The sequence below is a fragment of the Clytia hemisphaerica genome, unplaced genomic scaffold, assembly GCF_902728285.1.
Source record: "Clytia hemisphaerica strain Z4C2 unplaced genomic scaffold, Clytia hemisphaerica genome assembly, whole genome shotgun sequence".
NCBI classification, from domain to species: Eukaryota; Metazoa; Cnidaria; class Hydrozoa; order Leptothecata; family Clytiidae; genus Clytia; species Clytia hemisphaerica.
Window position 1 is genome coordinate 1 of NW_027103308.1, and position 21,645 is coordinate 21,645.

A 21,645-nucleotide genomic window follows, 5' to 3' on the forward strand; every position below is an offset into this window, starting at 1 on the left:
ATAAAAGCAACCCTTTAGGGTTCATATCATCTTTCGTAGGATACATCGACATGTTATTGGTTGGAAGGTAGCTAGACTTTAGAGACTATATTTGATGATTTTCAAACTTAGTCGAATTCAACAAATTATTATTATCGGATGGAGTATAAGATTCTTAGCAAAAACTTATACTGCAACAAGGTATTTCATTCAAACACAGAAAGATAATGGCCATTTAAAATTCTAAATCCTGTATTTTTTTATAATATGTCTCAGCACAAGAGTTTTTACACTTTTATTTTCTTTGATGCTGCTTTATCATTCTGTTCCTGTTGTAGAACACTCTTTTTATATGGCGAACCTTATTAATTGTCGCTACCCTTTTTTAGATAACTCATGCACTGCAAGCCAACTCACTATGGCTTCTGGGTCATAAAGGTATTTTTATTGATCTACAATATTTTATTAATTTATGCACTCATAGATTACAATCATTGTTTTATGCATATGATTTCTCATTGTAGAGTGATTTTGAACACAAAATTATACAATACTAATAATAATATCTTTTGGTTTTTGTAAATTTTGAAATATTGTTATTCGATGAGCAGGGGGGGGGCAAGCAGTTAATACACAACACTATGTGTATTAACTGCTTTTTGAAATTTTTCAAAAGGACCACTACCCCTTGACACTTAGTACACTGTGTATTAACTGGTTTTTTTGTCCCAATAAATATATACACCACCCCCAAAGTGAGTCTGCAGCAGCCAACAAACCATCCCATGTAGGTCCACTGTGTATTTTCCTGTTAATTTGATGCAATGCAAGGGGTTTTAAACTATTTTGAGACTACTTATGTCACAGATTTCTGTCATTAGAAAATTCAAATTAAGTTTTTGTAAATTGGGGTGCAAATCCCTTGCTAGACCTAAACCATGCAACAGTTAAAAATTTTAGATTTTGAGTAAGCAGAAAAAGATTATTAGGTTTGTTTTCGCATGGTTGCTTAGTTTTAAATTTATAGGAAGTGCCAAATAATAACAAACGTCTTCGAACGTCTGAATTAAATCGAACATTTGATTGAAAGAATGAATTTTACAAAATTTTGATGCTGAGATAAGACATAAAAATTTGGGTTTGGTCTGGGTTGATGCAGCAGCTTGATGTTGAGTTCTAGAGAAAGAGCTAGCAAATTTTAGTTTTACAGTTAGTTGCAGTTAATACACTTTTTGAGTTCTAAAAATTGTCTTAACACCACCCCCTTTAACTTTAATTTGCAAATTTCAGAAAAGGACCCACCACGGTACTAAGTGTCATAGGTCTCATGTATTAACTGCTTGCCCCCCCTGCGATGAGTGTACTTTTTGTACCTTTATAATTATATACCTGAACTAATTTTTTAGGAAAAGGTGTGAAGGTTGCTATATTTGATACTGGTCTTCCCAAATCCCACCCACACTTCAAGACCGTGAAAGATAGAACTGATTGGACTGATGAGAAAAAGTTCAATGATGGTAAGACAATAATAGTTTTGTTTTCTACAATATAATACACCTATCAACAAAATTAAAATTGTGTAAGGGGACATAATAATAATACAAGCGGTTTTCAACCAAGGGTTTAGTATGTTTGTTATGATCAATTATGATTGTGTAACTTTTGGCTTTTTTATTAATTAATTGAAGCTACTATTATAGAACAATGCAGGGTATTTTCTATTTCATACTGCAAAGAAATTTTCTTGTTATTGAATGGGTTAAATTCTTTCAGGAAAACTTTTGTGATTTCTCCCTTTACTTTTCATTTTCTCTTTTAGTATTCTGTATACATTATCCTATTTTTTACTAGATGTTGGTCATGGTACATTTGTTTCTGGTGTGATCGCTAGTGATAGAGATTGTAAAGGATTTGCACCTGAAGCTGACCTGTTCATCTTTAGAGTATTCACCAGTAAACAGGTTTGTCAGTAACAGGATGTAAATCGAAAATATTGAAATATTGATTTGATGCCATTTTTAAGAAGTATTATCTAAATTTGACCACAACTAGACCACTCGCGTAATACCATACCAAGATGGGTCCAATTCCCAGGTACCTTAAATCGCTTAAGAAGTCACATTCAAGCCCAATTGACTAAGGGGCCATCCACATAGTACGTATGCAGTGAAGGGGGGAGAGGGGGACAAAAGCGTACGTCTATTGTTTAAATGACGTCATTTCTATTGTTCTTTGCGTACAAGGGGGGAGGGGGTATCCAATATTTGGGAAAGATTTTGCGTACATACTATATGGATGACCCCTAAATAAAACAATGATTTTGACAATACTTTTTCGATCATTGATCAAAATTTGATTTATCAATTCTTCTCTTCCAGGTGTCATATACGTCATGGTTTTTAGATGCCTTTAATTATGCAATTTTGAAGAAGATTAACGTCCTTAATCTTAGTATAGGAGGTCCAGATTTCATGGATAAACCTTTTGTTGAAAAGGTGAGATTTATGTTGTATCTGCTGATCATGCAAGCTATCTTGATGAAACATAAAGACTGGAAGTGTGGGATGAGTCGCAAGTCGCCTAAAGTTATCAAACAACCTTTTTAACAGATATCTTAAAGCACTGGCTTACTATAAAAAATTCAATCATGTTTTCTGGCCATCCAAACAAACAAACAAAAAGTACTTGATTTAAATTTATATTTTCTTTTTACTTGACATAATAGGTCTGGGAGTTGACCGCGAATAATGTGATCATGGTTTCTGCCATTGGTAATGATGGCCCACTTTATGGGTATGTTATTTCGACATTCTGCCTCAAATCTATTGCTTGGCTTGTATTTTTAAAGGAAAATCTATCCACCGATTTTAAGCCTTTGTATTTTCGAGGAAAATACCATTACTTCATAGAATATATTTATAATGAAATGCATGGTATTAAAATGTATATAAACTGATTCACAGAAAGAATAACATTACTTTTTCAAAACTCGATTGACTTTTTATATAATACTTAGTTAAGGGCCGGGTTTCTATGTCAAAGTGTAACAAGGGTTTCTTACAATCACAGTGAAAGCAGTCACAACACACAACATTTGGGCCAAAGAAAAGGTTTTTCCGAGACCAAGTTTTAAATTCATAAGTTTTAGAATCTTCCTGGACTTTTTTGATGAAGCTTTATATTTATAATAGCTATATACCTTTTTGTAATATTTTCAGAACACTCAACAATCCAGCTGATCAAATGGATGTGATTGGTGTGGGTGGGTGGAATAGACTTCGATGATCACATTGCATCTTTCTCATCACGCGGAATGACAACATGGGTAAGGTTTAGGAACATGGTATTATCTCACAAAATCTCACTTTTTGGACCTACCTGGAGGTCCTATAAATTAACCTTTGTTCGTCCGTCTGTCCGTCCGTCCGTCCGTCTGTTACCAGCTTTTCTCGAGATTGGCTCATTAGTTTTTTCTGATTTTTGGCACAAAGATGCAAAATGGCAATGCCCAAAATGTGACGGAGCCCGATTTTCGAAAAAAAAATTTTTCCGGCCGAAAATGCCGGAAATATGCTGAAAAAACCAGTTTTTGACATTTTCTCGAGCTTTCATCAATAGTTTTTTCTGATTTTTTCCTTAAAGATGCGTATTAACAATGCCCAAAACATGACCGGGTCCGATTTTTGAGAAAAAAATTTTTCCAGCCGAAAATGCCGGAAATATGCCGGAAATCACCGTTTTTCTGAATTTTCATTGGGCTTTTTCCTTATAATTGGTTGTTTTTTCATTCAAAAACATTATTAATAGCAATGCCCACCATCAAGCATGTTTCAATTTTCAATGAAATTGATTTTTGAACCCTGAACTATTAAAAAATTGCCGGAACAACCTATATTCGCCGGAAAGACAGTATTTCTTGAATTTCTCGAGCTGTACTTTATATTTTTTTATGAAATTTTGCACACTGATGCAAAATGACAATACCTAAAATGTGACAGAGCCCGATTTTCGAAAAAAGTTTTTTCCGGCTGAAAATGCTGGAAATATGCCGGAAAAACCGGTTTTTTTGACATTTTCCGAATTTTCGAATGAATTTTCATCCTTAGTTTTTTCTGATTTTTTGCAGAAAGATGCGTATGCGCAATACTCAAAACATGACAGAGTTCGATTTTTTGAGAAAATTTTTTTTTTTTCCGGCCGAAAATGCCGGAAATCGCCGTTTTTTGTTTTCTAGAAACCTTCTTTATTAAGCTGTGCGTTTTTCTGATAGTGTATTGTTTTTATAAAGAAAAGCGTTTAATAACTTTTTTACTTTTTTTTCATAAGTCTTTTTCAATGGTATTGATGATTTCTACCAATAGATATGCTTTCATTTTATATATTTCCATAAAAGTATCACTTGTTGTCAAGAGATTCCTTATGGTTTGTCTAGGATTCCCTCATCATTATTTGTCAAAAAATTTTATTATTTGTCAAGGAATCTCTCATTGTCTGTCAAGGAATCCCTCATTGTCTGTCAAGGAATCTCCTGCTTAGAATTATCAAAAGCTCTCAATGGAAATCTTAATCAAAATCGTTTGTTCTTGCAACTTCATTTTCAAAATGCAATCAACTAACATTTCTAATTACATTTTTACATTTCCTTAAACTTCATTCCACTGTTGAAGAATAAATAGCGAGTTTATGTATTTGCACTTTTGAGGATGGTAAAGTGACTGAAGCGATTTGGAAAAACCCCGCAAAATAGAGGACGGTAAAAGTGCTGATTTACCGTCGTCCTCAGTTGGTCATGATCTAGTCAAATTAGAACCTTACCGTCTCCGTCGCTGAAAAACACACATACATAAACTTGCTAATGGATACTATAGCGATTGTGAAGTTTTTTTGGTTTTTAGGAGGGGCATTTATTCAGGGGAGGGTAATTATCTAAGTTTTCATTCATTTTATACTAATCTTACTCAAGGGAGGGGTGTTGAAAAGAAAGGGGCGTTTAAATGAGGGGGAGCTTTTTAAAGTAATACAGAAATTGAAATATATTGTTTACTTTCGTCTTTTAGGAATTACCATCTGGTTATGGTCGAATCAAGCCAGACATTGTTACCTATGGAACTGCTGTTCGTGGCTCCAATCTCAAGTATGTACTTTTTTTAAATAATGGTTTTTGGCCCAAATGTTTCCCATATACAAACTAACGACAAGTGTTGTTTTAATGTATGAGCAACGTGACCAAGAAAGTTGTAAGTTTTACCTTCGGACGAGCTCTACAAATACTACCTCTTGACTCTCAATCAAAACAAAATCCAACTTTGAAATCTTTCTTTTCACAGAGGAGGATGTCGTACATTATCAGGGACCAGTGTTGCATCTCCAGTAGTGGCTGGTGCTGTAACTCTCTTGATTAGGTAAGAATATGTGTAAGGAAGTACCCCAAAAATGTCCCCTGTTTTGTTGTCTCATGTTTTGTTGTCTCTGACAGGTAAAATGATCCTCCCTCAGGCTGACTCAGGTCAATTGACACTTAACTACTTAAATTACAGCTGTTTTGGATGTTTCGGAAATCTATGATTCTATCTTGTTGTTTCTCTATGACAAAAATTGCACATCGTTAGATTTTAAAATCATGGTTGCTTTTGACCAGGTTTTAAATTCGAGTAGGGTGCGGTTGAAGGTTGCATTTTGATGCAGTGCTCCTAGTACATATGTCTATATTTACATGTACAGATACTCCATAGGTCCATCAATTCATATTCAATGATAAAGGCCAGGGCAAACCGGTCCAACATTTAATCCAACATGTCAATCTTCGAATGTTGTTGGATGAAATGTTCGCTGGTTTGTGCCAATGTAAGATTTTCAATGAAAAGGAAAACAGAAAAGAAGAAGAAAAACGTGTTTTTAAGTTTGTTCGCCATCAAATATTTGGTCCAACATTTGCGGCAAGATCAAATACTTATAATATTCGAAAGCTAACGTTTTTAAAGTTTTTCATCCAACATTAGAAAAAATATGTTAGATGAAATGTTGCACTGGTTACAATCCATTCACAAACTTTCCATTTCATTTTTAGCTCTGTACTTCACAAAAACGTCAGCATCAATCCTGCTAGTGTAAAACAAGCCTTAATATCATCAGCACATCGATTGCAAGGAGCTAATATGTTTGAGCAAGGTATTTATAATGTTCATTCAAGGAAAGTTTCATATTCTTGTTATTGAGTGTCTAGAGTTCCTTTTAAAACTTTAAAATATTATTTGTATTGAAGATTGTTATTCTAAAATTCTATGAATATTTGAATTTTGCTGGACTTAAAAAAATGCTGGTTTGCTGTCACCCGACCCTAGATTTTGGAGGTCGATCGATGAATCGGAAAAAGATAAGATTTTATCTTGACGATTTTATAAAAGTTTAGTTTACATTTTGTCATTTGGAAAATTTTGAAATGAAAACGAAAGAGCTACAAGCTTGAATTTACAATGCTTAAGCTTAAGATATCTTAAGACAGAAAACGAGAAAGGCACAATGGAGGTTTGGATTTCATCTTAAAACGGAATCAATTTTTTTGAGTCGGCTGGTTTCGAGGAAGCGTCGATCAGATGGCAGCAAACAAAAGTCCAGTCCAACCAAACTGAAAGATAGATATAATTTCTTTTTTGATGGTTTTGATGTATGTTGATTTTTATAGGGCACGGAAAATTAGATTTACTTCGAGCATACAAATCACTCAGCCATTACAAGCCGCATGCAAGGTAAAAATTATGTTTTTCCTTTTTTAAGGACACCAATGCTGATTTAGATTGTTGAAATGGTTAAAATTGGCACAGTCTTATAAAGTCTTTTTTTATAAACATGTTTAAGTTATAATTTGTGTCATAAAGTTAATCAACACTATAACCATTTTTCATTGTCTTACAAAATTTTAGTGCAAGTCCCAGTTATATTGACTTGACTGAATGTCCGTATATGTGGCCATATTGCACACAACCGGTATATCATGGTGCCATGCCTATAGTAGTAAATGTAAGTACAAATGATTATACAGTACAGTGCAGTAGAATCTTCATAATTCGAACACACACAGGATTATCAGATGATTTTTGATATTTGGCTTAGTGATACCTTTTGTGGTCCTAAGAAACACATCCAAAGTTTAAAATTGACCCAATTATTTTCCAAAACTGAGATATTCGACTTCGAATTCGATTTTCAAATTTTTATTTGAAAACAATAGAAATTCAACGTAAAGACTGTAAAAAGACTCATTTTTACAGATTTCAAATTCAAATATCTCAGCTTTGGAAAAAAATTGGTTAAAAAGATTTAGATGTGTCTTTCTGGACCATAAAAGGTAATCTGATAATCCCTTTAAGGAAATTTCGAGTTATAAATTAAGGTTTATAATGCATTGTTAACTGAAGGGACCATTAAACTTGTTCGAGTTAAGGAAACATTCGAGTTATAGAAGTTCGAGTTGTAGAGACTCTACTTATACTGTATTTGATAATTTAAGACTTCTCTTTGAATTCTTGTCTACTGAAAATTAAGATCTACCTTAAAGGAAGAAATATTGAATGAAAGAAAATTTGGCGGATTTGGCCAGAATCCGCCCAGAATCCGCCAACTAAGTTCCCGCCAAATCAAACTTTTTGAAAATATGATGTTTTTACATTTTTTTGGTGTTTTTACGCCATTTTAAGGATAAATTTTTCAGCAAACGCCAAATTAAATTCCCGCCAAATTTAGTTTTTTCGTCCATCCGCCAAATTTAGTTTTTTCGTCCTTCCGCCAAATTAAATTCCCTCTAAAAAACTTTTTCGGCCTTCGGCCAAATTAAATTCCCGCTAAAATTTCTTCCTTTAAGGTACAACAAGCTGTGGTGGGTTTTATTCTAACTTTTTGCATTCACGATTTCCTTTATTTTTGTTGTTTTGCTACTTATAAACCCTGATTTCGTTTAGGTGACCATTTTAAATGGAATGGGTGTGACAGGACAAATAAAGGGACAGGTATTACATTTCATTTCTTCATTAAATCATAAAATCCAGACATTGCAGCGTGTGCAATAAAACGATAGCACTCCATAGACCTGTTGTTATTGTTTTTTCCCTTTTAAAACATTATAATTTACAAAAAAATAATTCTTTAGTACAATATTTATTACTTATATAATATTAATACTCTTATACAGTAGCGTAAACAGGAGGGGCGCAAAATTTGTGTAGGAGAGCAGATTTTTTATGACACTAATTATTCATTAAATATTTCCTATTATATAGGAAATATTTGTTAAAACGGTGAAATTTCTTCTCCTTCTTCTTCTCCTCCAAGTCTAACGCTCGGTTTTGGTCAATTTCGTGAGTTTGTACATGAGTCTCTTTTTAAATCAAGCTCCGGCGGTAAAAACAGTAGGATGTTCTTTTTTCGAGGCGGAAGACGTCATTTCTCCGAGAAACGTCTGTGGTAAATATCCGTACGGCGCTCTATTCTCCTTGTCGATCGGGCAACGTCCGCCGTTTGAGAAGCGTATTGTTGGTCGGACCATACTGCTTTGTTTCTAACTGTCAAAACAAAGATGGCAGAAAATAGACAACAACTTTTGCTCTTTCGCTACTTTTCTTTGCTTTGGTTTATTGTTTATATGCTTTGATGAGTTGAATTGGATCATGATTTTTGTACGATTGTCACAAGGAATGGTCGATAGTGAACTTTTCTTAATATTCCTTTCTGGATTTGATGTTTCGTTTACATTCTGTTGGTTTGGAATGAGCTGGAATGAGAGATGATACAATCTCTTGGTCTTGGAAAAACAGGACATTTTATCAACTTTCACAACAAACTAATTCAATTTTGTTTGTATATTTGCATAAATTGTACGAAGGCAAGTGACTGTGAATAAATCTGACCATGTTATACCTGAAAAATTACATAGACTACTTGCAATATGAAAAAAGTTTGCACCAGACGGCAATGCCGTCAATGCAACAATTAATGGGAATGGTTGATGAACTGATTTTAGCTAAACATTTTTAACATGGAGCAAAATTGACTGGTTAATGATTGAATTTCCCTTGGTTTTTTTATCTACAACAATGAATTAACTGCTGACAGTTAGTGAAAACTCGTTGCGGTTATAAATTTCAAATTTTAAAGCTGATAACCGGATCCGGAACACCACGGCCCCAATATGAAGAATGTTATGTTATACTTCTTAAAAGGTTTATTGCATTGAATATGGATGTAAATAATTTGAAATCACGTCACATGTACAATTAAAATTTTTCTTGAACTTGGAGATTTTCTTCCCCGCGTGCATTTTAAAACGTGGAAAACTTTAGTTGTGAATTTAGAGATCTTTTGCAACGTGTGTTTTAAACGTGGAAACTTTTGTCGTGAATTTGGAGATTTTCTTACCATCAACTGCTCCAACTTGGGTCTATCTGACAAAACATGGGGCGGCGATTTGGTCACCATTTCTTCACCGAACCTCCAAAGTCATTTGATTTGAGTTAATGAACGGTGTATTGAAAAAATGGCAAAACAATGGAGCGTTTGACATCACTCGCGCGGAAAGTTACACACGCGTTATTTGTTAATCCCATCGGGCGATAGGCGGTTAGGCAGCATGCGTTCTCTATTCTCCAATCGTCGCTATCAGTAAAAGTTATCGTGACATGTTATGAAAGGAAGTATGATTGATAAACTTGGTGGAGTTATCAAAACAAATTTGTTGTCAAAGACAGTTAGTCACACTAGGAAATCTAGCTTTCAGAAAAAACAACATCAGTCATCTACAGGATACATTTCAACAACAAGGATGAGAGTTACCTGAATCAAGTTCGCAAGACAATATTAATTAAAACTTGAAAGTTGGAAACAAAATAAAACGTGCAGCAGCCAAAATCAACCAACCAAAATTTGTCATTCAATTCCCGAGACAGCGCTTCGATTTTTAAGGCCTTGTTTAAACGCTAAAGTAAAAACAATTACGCACATGTAAATGGGTCATTCTTTGAGGTCCGGCAAAATTTCCGGGAGATAGCTTATCCGGCAGTGCGCGGATCTAGGTGGGTTCCGCCTCCCCCGTAGATCTTTTTCTTGTGAAGTTGATCTTCAAATTAGTTTTCAAGGTTGGCTTGGCTCAAATTTTTTCATCTATGGCTCAAATTTTAGGCAATTTCTCAAAGTTTTTGAAAATGCTAATTTCATTAAAAAGCGCCGGGTTATATTTTCATGAATCCCTTTAGAAGTTTTGCGGTGCATTTTTTTGCTTGAGAGTCAAGTAAACGATATAGCGCTTTCGCAGCATTAATCTTTGATACGCATTTTGGCGGGACGCTAGTGTGGCTAACTGAAAGAGATTTAACAAGTTAGTGAAAATACAGACCAGATATCAAACAGTCCCATGTTTCAACCAATCGTCCCAAGTTAAAGCAGTTGACGGTATGTACATTTAAAACGTGGAAAACTTTTGTCGTGAACTTGACATTTTCTTCCATATGCATTTAAAAAATGAAGAAAATTCAAGTGATTTCCTGGCATGACAATTTATTTTATTTTCTGACATTTTTTTGGAAATTTTGATTGTTTCCAAGTATGTGACATTTTTTGCTCTTGCAGCATGCTTTTGGAAATCATAAAATGGCTTCTGTTAGGGGAATTTTTTCCTATCGACATTCTTTCAGATTATGAAATGTTTCCCAGTATATAAAAATGAGATTTTTTTTTTTTTGCATTCTTTCGGAAAATATGAAATTGTTTCCCTGTTGTGAAATATTTTTACTTTTTAGCACGTACATTATTTCAAAAAACTCCAAAAGTTACTTTAAATTTTTATATTTTTTACAATATTTTATATATATGAAAGTATAATGCAAAATATTTCATCTCATTATTTTGAAAATATATAAAACTTTCTTTGGTTTTCTTACTGTGAAATATTCTCCTTTTTGTCATTCTTTCATTTTAAATATTTGCCCTTTTTGGCTATATATAATATTTCTGGAAATCAGCGCTTAAAATAATTGATGTTATCTGAGATGTAAAGCACTTTGAAATCTTTTGAAGACATCAATTATTATTTTAACATTTGTAAAGGAAATATTTATCCGCATCTTTGCGGCTCTTGTTCATAATTTAAAAAGATAATTACTGTGTCATAAAAATCTGCTTTCCTACACAAATCTTGCGCCCCTCTTGTCGCTACTGCTTATACCTCTTCAGTATAGGCTCAATTTATCCACATTTTTGCATTTGTAATTTCAGCCATTATGGGAACCATATTCAAAAGATCATGGTCACATGATCGAGGTACAATTTGCTTGTTTAACACTTGAATTTTATTTGTAGGGTTCTGTCTACATTTATTGTGGTCCTCTCCACCTTTTAAAGACAGGCATCTATTATTTGTGCATTCGAGAAAGATTTCACCGGCAAAAGACCTTTCTAGTCAACTTCAAAGGAATGGTGGCAAAGGCTTTCACTAAAATGACGAAGTTTTCCCTTTAAGATCTGTTAAAAGATACTACTTTTGAGCACTGCATTTATTTTTGAATATAATATTATTTCATTCCATTTCCATTTAATTTCCAGCTTTCTTTCACGTACCCTGATCGTTTCTGGCCTTGGTCTGGTTATTTTGCCGTCCACATCAGCGCATCAAAGAAAGCATCTGAATGGAACGGTGTTGCAAAAGGCATAATTACATTTAATGTCACTTCCCCACCTGAGGTATGAATTTCTACTACTTGTCAACCCAATCTTTTCAGACATTCTTCTTCTTTTGGGGTTTCACTTCTACTCGGTAGATAGAATGCTTTTAAACATTTAAAGGTGAGCTATCCAATTTCTTTTTGGCAATTTTTTAGAGAACTTCACTTCATGGGTATTGTACTCCATGAAATCTACTGAAATCTACACTTTCTCATCGTATTCCATGGGGTGGAAGGAGGACAAGGAGTGAACATTAAGAACTTCAATTAAAAAAAACTTCAGTGAAATAAATTTACACCGTCTTATAATATTCCTTTAGGTTGAAGGAGGACAAGAGCAAATTTCCAGTATTTCCATCCCGCTGAAAGTGAAAATTATCCCAACTCCTCCTAAAAGGTTGGTTTTTGCCTTTTTTTTATTTTCATCAAAATTAATCAAATGCAATGCAATTCAGGCATTTTTTTGAACCAAAGCTTTCGAAAGGAAAGTCATCAAGAAAGTCTTTTGAACAACACTCTGCTTTTCTATACGCTCCCTTACTCGATGAAAATCTACATCCCCACTTGAAAATTGAATCAGAGAGCCTCAACTGTTAATATGCGAACGGAAGGCTTCTCTTTGGATAGCTTTCTACCTGGATGTAGGGGAGGGTGTGACTCTTTTCTTCTAGATTGTTTCACTTATCCTTGATCCTTCTCTTTAATTGACAAGAATTATTATATTAAGCATTAAAGAATCGATTATTATATTTAGCAAACGCATTTTATGGGACCAATATCACAATTTGCGTTATCCCTCTGGTTACTTTCCAAGAGATAATTTGAAGACCATCAAAAATCCATTAGACTGGTAAGTGCCATTAATTTCAAAGCCCTAAAAGGGGCTAGTTCCGAAACTTCCCGATAGGAAATGAAGATTCAATCCATCATTCTCAATGCGGCACGAATTTTAAGGTTTCACTTTTTCTTGCTTGAGAAAGGTTGAAAATTCCTCTCTAGCCCCTTTGGGGCTTCAAAGTTAAGTTGTTCTATCTACCGTCAACTGCTCAAACTTGGGACGATTGGTCGATATCTGATTTGATATCTGGCCTGTATTTTTACTTACTGTTAAATCTCATTGACAACAAATTTGTTTTGATAACTCCACCAAGTTTATCAATCATTCTTCGTTCCTCTTAGAGTGCACAGACACTCGCGTGTGTTCCAATACGGATTTTTTTCATATTTCGATTTAAAAGCCTACTCGGTGTGAAAGAGAAATTGTGTATTCTTTAATACGCCGTTCGATAACTCAAATCAAATGATTTTGGAAGTTCGGTGAAATGGTGGCAGAATTGCCGCCCCATGTTTTGCCAGATAGTCCCAAGTTAGAGCAGTTGACGGTACTCTTTATTATCCTTCTTTTATTTCGTTGTGATGAGTACCCAGGGGGGGGGGTCAGGGTCCAGGATACCAACCCAGGGCCCAAAAACCTGGCTTTTCGAGATTTGAAAGTAGTAGACACCACCACCCCCTAAGTTGGTATCAATACCAACTTGAAAACCCCAATTTTCTAAAAAAGGGGGGACCCACCCCCCTAAATTGGTATCGATACAAACATGAAAATCCTGATTTTCTGAAAAAGGAGGGATCCACCCCCCCTAAATTTGCACCAATACGAACTTGAAAATCCCGATTTTTCTGAAAAAGGGGGACCCACCCTCCCCCTAAATTGGCAATCAGTGAAAATGCAAGAAGTTATATGCATAGGATACTGCATACAAGGGAAACTAAACAATTATTAATCACTCATATTATGTACCACACTTTAGACTCCTGAAAATGAAAACAAGTTTTTTTCATATTCTAACACAACGTAAATTAAGTTTCTTGAACTAAATTGGCAAAATGTATCAAATTCATAAAACTAGTTGATATTAACTAATTGTATTAGCATTGTAACATAGCAGCCTATATGATGAACATTATGTACAGAAAAATTTTATCACGACTAAAAAAGTTCTAAGATCTGCTAAGACTTGATTCAGTTTGTTCAACTCTAGTTTTGAATGGATTTTGGTTGATTGAAAGGATTGAGAGCAGCAAAAAAAATTTCAATCATAGAATGAAAAATGCTTTTATATGGAATCAGGGTATAGTGTAAACGATTCAAATAAGTTTTTATACTTACATTACACAACATTTTTAAGTCAGATACCAATTTCAAATTCAGCAAAAATTAAAAAAAGGGGGACCCACCCCCTCATTTTGGTATTGATACCAACATGACTTTTTGAAATTTGAAAAAAAAAATTGACACCACCCCCCGGCCCTGGGTTTGGTATCTGGATCCTGACCCCCCCTGGAGTACCTCCAGCTATGTTTTCTGTATGGTTTGAGTTTAAACTCATCTTCGAATGCCCTTTTTTAAGTGACGCCAGTGGCTCCACCTTTCAGGCTGTGGGGATGAAATTTAGGAGCGAGGTACCGATGATGGTGGAAAATTGTTGGATTTTTTAAATTGTGTTTTTTACATTGTGTTTTTTACTGTTCAATACCCAGTGGGGACTTTCAAATAATTTGATAACGTGTTACGCAATGGAGATGAAAATCTAGTGTATTTTTCAAGCGGGAATCAGTTTTTTGATGATTTTAATGGAACGGTGGTCCTACCAAGTCTGTGACACGAGGGTATATAGCCTTTTACTTACACCAATGTTTTATTAGATTAAACCACTCATCCCTAACGCTTCACAATATCAGGTTCCACTGACCTATATGAAGCCTTAAAAACCTTTACACTCTTAAGTTTCTAGATTTCTAAAATAAAATGTTATTTAGGTGTGTGGCATTCGGTTGATGGATACGTACTACGTAAATGGCAATTTTTACACTAGGCTCGGACATTTATAGTATTTGAGCAATTGTTTTGATCTATTTTCTATTAATGATTTTTATACCATTGATTTTGCCCATAGTCAATAGACAGAAAACCCTGGTCGGGAAGGGCGGTCACTTCAAACAGCGCATCCTTTTGATGTGGTTTTTCGGTGGTCACGTGACAATAACAGTGCACAAAATCGAGGCGGTAAAAATGGTAGGCTCACTTCGCAGGTAAAAACATGGCTGAAAACACGAAGTTTTGAGTGTTTATCTCTCAAAGTCATGCCTGGATCCAATTGCTGCATCGTTGGATGTGGTTCTTCCAGGAGAATCAAAGGAATTGGAATCTTCAAGCTTCCAAAAGCAACAAATGAAGTAAATAAACAATGGAGGGATGATATTCTTGGCATCATACTACGAACGAGACAACTAGATGCAGATTTCAAAAACCAACTTGACAATGACAATATCAGCATATGTGAAAAACATTTTAAACCTGAAGACCTGGAAAAATGTAAGTTTCTTCCATTCTTCAAAAAGTTTGTGGTACTGGATAAAAATCTTTTTACTCTTGATTATGTTATGACATATGTACACCTATCAAAAGCTATCATAGATTTTACAAACAGTACTTATCTTCTTATTTTATATACTGCATAATTTTCTGCAAGATTATTAAGGAGATTTCAAGAGTGTAGTAACTCAACCTACACTATGCTATCCCCTTTCAAGATGTGAATCATTGACATGACATGGTGACTGAATTTACTAGTTTGTCTTCTGTCTGTGTAATTTGCAATAAAATATTTTTAATCAACTTTTTTTTTGCAGTTCCACCGATAAAAGAAGGAGGATCCGAACGAAAGAAACTCATCACAGGATGTATACCTACCATTAATCTACCACAAAGAACGCACGATAAAGAGAATTTTGCTGTAAAAAGGAAGCCACCTATTGAAAGGACATTAATACCTCCCAAGAAAAGATCTCATGAATATGAAACGTTTACTGAATTGTGCAAACGTGTTGTTAACCTATCCAAATCTATCCAGCCCTGGACGGTTCATGTTACCAATGATACATTGTTTATTGTAAGGAAGCAGGATCAACATATGATTCCTTTCATCCAAGTTGATATTGATTCCAGTCTTGGCTTTTCTATTTCTGTCTATGGTTGGCACTTGCCTGAAACCCACGATCTCTACATGGATAGTCGCCGATCGATACGAAATGTCAATGTTATTGATCTGATTGATAAATTGAATAAATCAACATTATGCAAGGGAGTAAAACACAACTCAAATCCAAATCTGATCTCCCATTCTGTTCCAATGTCATGTGACCCCCATTATGAAGATACACTCTACAAATGCATGTACTTTTATCGCCACACCTCTTGTTTCATTTTATCAGACGAAACACAATGTGAAGTGTGTTCATCATTTGACAAATCTATTGAAAAGTCAGAGCAAGCACGTTCACGCCGAATCCTCGAACCAGCTAAGGACAAGGCTCCAGTTTCTCTGACATCACCAGACCGTTTAAGGCTAACTCTTCAAGCCAAAAGACTAACTTGTAAACAACTTGAACAACGAATCCAAGAAATGAATCTTGCTTTACGTAAGAGTAGTGTTGATATTGGTGAAATAGGAGATGATATGATAACAATTATTGGTGACCTTGGAAATGATTTGAAAGAAAGAACTCCCTTTATGAATTTGTTTTGGCAGCAACAGAAGAAGCTCTTTTCTGCCTCTAAGTCTGGTAGAAGATTCCATCCCATGCTCATAAGATTCTGCCTTTCCCTCGTTGCCAAATCACCATCCTGTTACAAAGAATTGCGAGATAGTGGTATTTTAGTATTACCGAGCGAAAGAACACTCAGGGACTATCGAAATTACATTACCCCACATGCAGGGTTTAATCCTGAAGTTATCAAAGAGCTCAATGAGTTATGTGATCCACTTTTTGACGTGGAACGTTATGTTGTCCTACTTTGTGATGAAATGAAAATACGCGCAGATCTTGTTTTCAATAAAAGCACCAGGGGAAATAATTGGATTTACAGATCTCGGTGACCCATTCATAAATTACGGACAGCTTGAAGAAGATTCCATTGCAACCCATATGCTTGCATTTTTGATAAGGGGTATATGCACTAATTTGAAGTTCATCGTTGGACTTTTCGCAACAACAAATGTGACATCCACTCAGATAATGGCCTTGTTTTGGGATGCGGTTTTCATTCTTGAAAAAACCTGTAACTTGTGGGTCATCGCTTTTACTTCTGATGGAGCTTCATCAAACCGAAGTTTTGCTCGTCTTCACTTGAACTTACAGGGAAAAGAATCCCAGTCAACCAATATATGTTATCGTACTATCAATCTGTTCGCACCGAATCGTTTCATTTATCTCATCTCAGATGGTCCACATTTAATCAAGACATCTCGTAATTGTGTCAATCATTCTGGTTTTAATCCCAAACATACTCGTATTATGTGGAATGACGGTTTGTATATAATTTGGGAACATTTTTCGAAAATTTACCACTCTGATAAAGAAAATGACCTTAACATTCTTCCAAAAGTACATTTGGAACACATCAATTTAACACCACACTCAACTATGCGAGTTTATCTAGCTGCTCAAGTCCTTAGTTCTACCATGGCAAAAGCCCTTGTCCGGTTCGGTGGAGGAGAATGCGAGGCTACAGCAGAATTTTGTGGAAAGTTAGATGAATTTTTTGATTGCATTAATGTCAGGAGCTTGAATGAATATAGAGATCGCAATAAGCCAAATATGGCTCCTTACAGAACAGTTTCTGACAAACGCTTTACTTGGATGAAAAATGATCTTTTGGGTTATTTTGCAAAATGGAAGAGCTCTATTTTGAACAGGAAAGGAAATTTCACAGATAAGGACAGAAGTAGAATGTTTATATCGTGGCAAACGTTCGAGGGAATACAAATGACAGTTTTTTCGATAATTGAGGCAACCAAATTTCTTATTAAGGAGGGAATGGAATATGTTTTGACAGAACGCTTTTGTCAGGACACAATTGAGGAATACTTTGGCCACCAACGTGCTTTTCATGGCAGGAGTGATAACCCAAATTTTCATGAAGCTCTTTATACTGATAACAGTGTGAGAATACAAAAACGCATCTCACATGACAGTGGTAATGGTAAAGGGAGACATGATCATGCCAAATCGTGGGTCAATGTAACAGACGATAAACTACCAAAGAGAAAGACTTAATTTTTTAATCTCAATATTCCTTTTTACAAAATTTACTTATGTACTAGAATGTCTGAGGTATAGAAAAACAAACCGTTGTCGCTTTTGAAACTTACTTGAAAGTTTCCCTGACAATAATTGAGCAAATGAGAATTCTGAATTTTGAGACCTCTTTTTATTTCAATTTCTTTATATTTTTGCTATATTTTTGACAAAACATTCCTTGATTTCTCTACAAAACTGTTTCAGGCTTAGTTTATGTTACGAGTATGGTAATATTCTATCACTAGCATTTGTAAAAATAGGGGATGTTTTTATTCAAGGGTTTTGTTTATTTTGATGGTAAAAAGAAAACATCACTGAACTTTTTAATTAATCAATGTTTGAATGATTACCAGACCTTATCCTATTTGAAAGAATAATAGAAACCCCAAGCTAGATGACCCATTATTTCGACCATTTTTATTAAAAACCTTTCCCAAAACCGCCTGAGTTACTTTTGATTAAGATGAATTTTGATAAATCTCATAATGACAAGTCACTTCGTTTTGGTATATTGAGAAAAATTTTTCACTATCTTATAAAGTAAAAGCTTTTTAGATAATCTAAATATTGCAAACGATAGCCCTTGGTTGGCCCAGTAAGCATAAATATGGTATAATATAAGGGGTGCTCCAAGCAATTTTTTCAGAAAATGAGACAGAATGCTAAGCAACCCCCGGCCTGACCTGAAAAACGGAGTTCAGGGTGGCCAGCGATACTGGAAATACTTGAAAATACTTGAATATACTGGAAAAAAATATTGGTACTTGATTATACTGGAGTTTTTGAAAAAATGCCCATTTTTCCAGTATATACTTGAAAATGATAAATTGGAATACTTGAAAATACTTGAATTTCTTTTTTCAATCAAATCTTCTATTTCCAGGGCTCTTACAGGCTGTTTTGAAGTATAAATTTTCCAAAATTTTCTATTCGGACCCAACCATGGTGGGTCCTCCTGATAACAATGTATTGTACCCTATTTGTAAGGTTAGACATTCTTGGTTGGTCTTATTCACTTAACCTATTTGATATGGCTTTTTTAAAAAAGATGAACCTTAATGGGCATACAAAACTGTACAAAAAATGAAAAAAAGTAAAAGCAGAATCTTAGATATTCTTCAGCTCAAGTTATTTACTGCAAGATAACCCTCATTGAGAATTTCAAAAATCTAGCCTTTGGAGCATGTATTGAAAGAATATATCCAATGTGCACATTTCCACTCTTTGTCTGCCAAATGGATATCTGATATTTGCAAATCAAGCTACTGCTGAAAAATGGAGCCCATGGTAAATGAATTGTGCAGGCTAATGCTAAAGCGGTCAGGGAAAACCTGGAAAACCTGGAAAAAGGGCTATTTTTAGAAAAAGTCAGGGAAAACATGGAAAAGCCAAGGAATTTTTGTAAAGGGAAAAGTCAGGAAATTTCTTTCTATAGTCCCTTGAAATTGATGGTTTTAGCCAATCTTTGAATCCTTATTTTTCAAAATTTTCTGTGTCGGACCCATAACCATGGTGGGTCCTCCAAGTAATCATGAAACCCACTAATATCAGGACACTTGACCTATCTAAAATTGATGGTGGTATTTTTGAAAAGTCTGAAAGGTAGTGACATGAAAAGTGCTCGCCAATTTTCTATGTTAAAAACTTATGCTAGAAAATAAACCTTCTGGGAGCAGTGAGCCATAGGGAAATGATTCTAGAAATAAGAAGTTGAAAATTGGGAAAATGTCAATTTTTCAGCAAAGTTTTTGATTTGACTGAATTGACTAAACTCTTAATTACACAGTTTCTTCGTCTGCTCGAACTGGAAATGTCTTAAAATTCTTGAAGTCTGATATTTGAAGAAAATATTTCTGATAGTCTCTAGAAAACATTCTGGAAATATCGGAAAATTTCTTCCTACTACTTAGAATTGCAATAAAAGAAATTTTACCCACTTCGCTCGCACGCACTCAAATCCTCTGATTTGACAACCTTGCTGCGTAAGCTGTTAGTAATAAAATTCTAGAAATTAGACAACCGCTGTAGTACGCCATGGTGTCATAAATCCACTAGTTTCTAGAGCACATTTTGATCTGTTGTTTAATTTGAGAAAATGTCAAAATAATTCTGGCATCAGTGACATTATTTTGTGCACACAATTTTGTCATAATATTTTTAAGAAAGGGAAGCCCATAAAATTTCTGGCAAATTGAGGATCCGGATATCCCTATTCTAACGAAGCACCATACGTAAAGTTCAAAATATACTTGAATGTACTTGAATTTTGCACCTTCATATACTTGAAAATAGCAAAGATATACTTGAAAATTATCAAAAATGCTCCAAAATGTACTTGAATATACTTGATTTTCAATGACTAAAATCGCTGGCCACCCTGGAGTTGCTTATAACAAAATGAGTAGCCAGGTCAAAAATATGGAATTATAGTTTTTTTACATTTTGCCCTTTAGTTTATATAAGCCCTCCGATCGCACTTTCTATACTCTGTCTCGTTTTCATGTTCATATAATTTCCATAGTTTCTTCAGTGGTCTCAGCCCCCAGGAAAATGAAACAAAAAAATTAGCCCTCAGAAACATTTTGAAAACCTCTAGCCTCTAATAAAAAGGGGGACTGACGATTTCTTTACTTCTCGCTTTCAAATTGATACGTTATACCTATAACGGGAAGGGTCTACGGTGCTCTTTTGTGATTAATTGTAGTGGGGGTTAAATAACCAGAGAGACTCCCTAGACATGGGTGGTCACCATAAAGTGGAGTCGATAAAAAGCCTTATAGGAAAAAGTGAAGGTTTCAGCACTATTTAGGAAAACTTAATGAAATTGGAGAAGGGGCACTTCAAAGTGATATTAAGGGGCAAAAAGGGTACCAGTTCCATCCCTCTTTGGTCAGCAAGGAACTAGTAATCTCATTTTAAAGGATAATAATAAAAAATAAGCATTTTCAGGTGGATCATAATATTTGTTTTTGTATGATACTAGATATAGTATGCTTTTAAATCTCTCATCACAAGCAATAAACCTAACATATAATAATATCAGTGAAAACTACAATCACTTCTCACAAAAAACAATCAGAAGGGAAAACTCATGCTGCTTAATTTTTACAAATACAATGTGCCTGAAAAAAGTGAACAAAATTTATGAAAAAAAAAGTCCTCATATTTTATGGCAAATTTCACGATGACATTCAACAAATTCCCTGCAGAAAAAAAGCAATAAATTCTTATGGGAAAACGAATGAATAGTAATGATCAACCGTACAATAAAAGATTCTGTAAATTTATATCTAAATGCAAAAAAAACAGTAAAACTTAGTTACGACTGCTAAAATGTAAATGAAATAGAAATTTCTAAGAAAATAATCAAAACAATATATGATTTTCAGTTATCAATTAGATTGCTTTCCACTTTTTTGTTTGATGTCCTTTCTGAGGCCTTTTTCTTTTGCAGAAATTCTGGCTTTTTCTTTGTAGTCTTCTAATATTTTACGAACTTTTGAGAAAGCACGTACTCTCAAATACAACGTAAGAATTCCAAAAACCATGTCCTTTGATACCTTGAAGTCAATCTCCATTTCTGTAGATATGAGAAGTGTTTGACAGCACTGAATCACTCTATGATCTCTGTAGCATTGCAATAAAATATCATCAGTGTGGATAACCCTCAAACACTTTTTTGATGTATTTTTACAAAATATAGCTTCTACTACACGAAATAGCTCCTCTGCTGAGGTGGAAATTTTCCATAATCCACCTCTGTTTATATCATCAAGAAACGAGTCATCAATATCGTTGTCCTTTCCTGCCTCTAAAA

General features: G+C 34.6%; 2 protein-coding genes across 2 annotated transcripts in view; both read left to right on the forward strand.

The window, feature by feature from the left end:
* Nucleotides 1-368: 368 nt before the first annotated feature.
* LOC136812519 (membrane-bound transcription factor site-1 protease-like) overlaps nucleotides 369-21,645 on the forward strand; it is a gene marked incomplete at its 5' end in the record, with an annotated part of 29,715 nt that continues 8,438 nt past the window's right edge. The window contains 17 exon segments of the mRNA XM_067069025.1: nucleotides 369-417; nucleotides 1,386-1,496; nucleotides 1,831-1,940; nucleotides 2,358-2,474; nucleotides 2,705-2,772; nucleotides 3,198-3,237; nucleotides 3,239-3,304; nucleotides 5,037-5,113; nucleotides 5,307-5,381; nucleotides 6,047-6,147; nucleotides 6,662-6,725; nucleotides 6,900-6,996; nucleotides 7,935-7,982; nucleotides 11,239-11,283; nucleotides 11,566-11,703; nucleotides 12,005-12,081; nucleotides 12,439-12,534. Of these exon segments, the coding sequence (XP_066925126.1) occupies nucleotides 369-417; nucleotides 1,386-1,496; nucleotides 1,831-1,940; nucleotides 2,358-2,474; nucleotides 2,705-2,772; nucleotides 3,198-3,237; nucleotides 3,239-3,304; nucleotides 5,037-5,113; nucleotides 5,307-5,381; nucleotides 6,047-6,147; nucleotides 6,662-6,725; nucleotides 6,900-6,996; nucleotides 7,935-7,982; nucleotides 11,239-11,283; nucleotides 11,566-11,703; nucleotides 12,005-12,081; nucleotides 12,439-12,534 (1,379 nt within the window).
* On the forward strand, nucleotides 14,775-18,155 carry LOC136812435 (uncharacterized). The gene is made up of 2 exons (XM_067068933.1): nucleotides 14,775-15,060; nucleotides 15,378-18,155. The coding sequence occupies exons 1-2, from the start codon at nucleotides 14,829-14,831 to the stop codon at nucleotides 16,622-16,624; spliced, it is 1,479 nt and encodes a 492-aa protein (XP_066925034.1). The 5' UTR covers nucleotides 14,775-14,828; the 3' UTR covers nucleotides 16,625-18,155.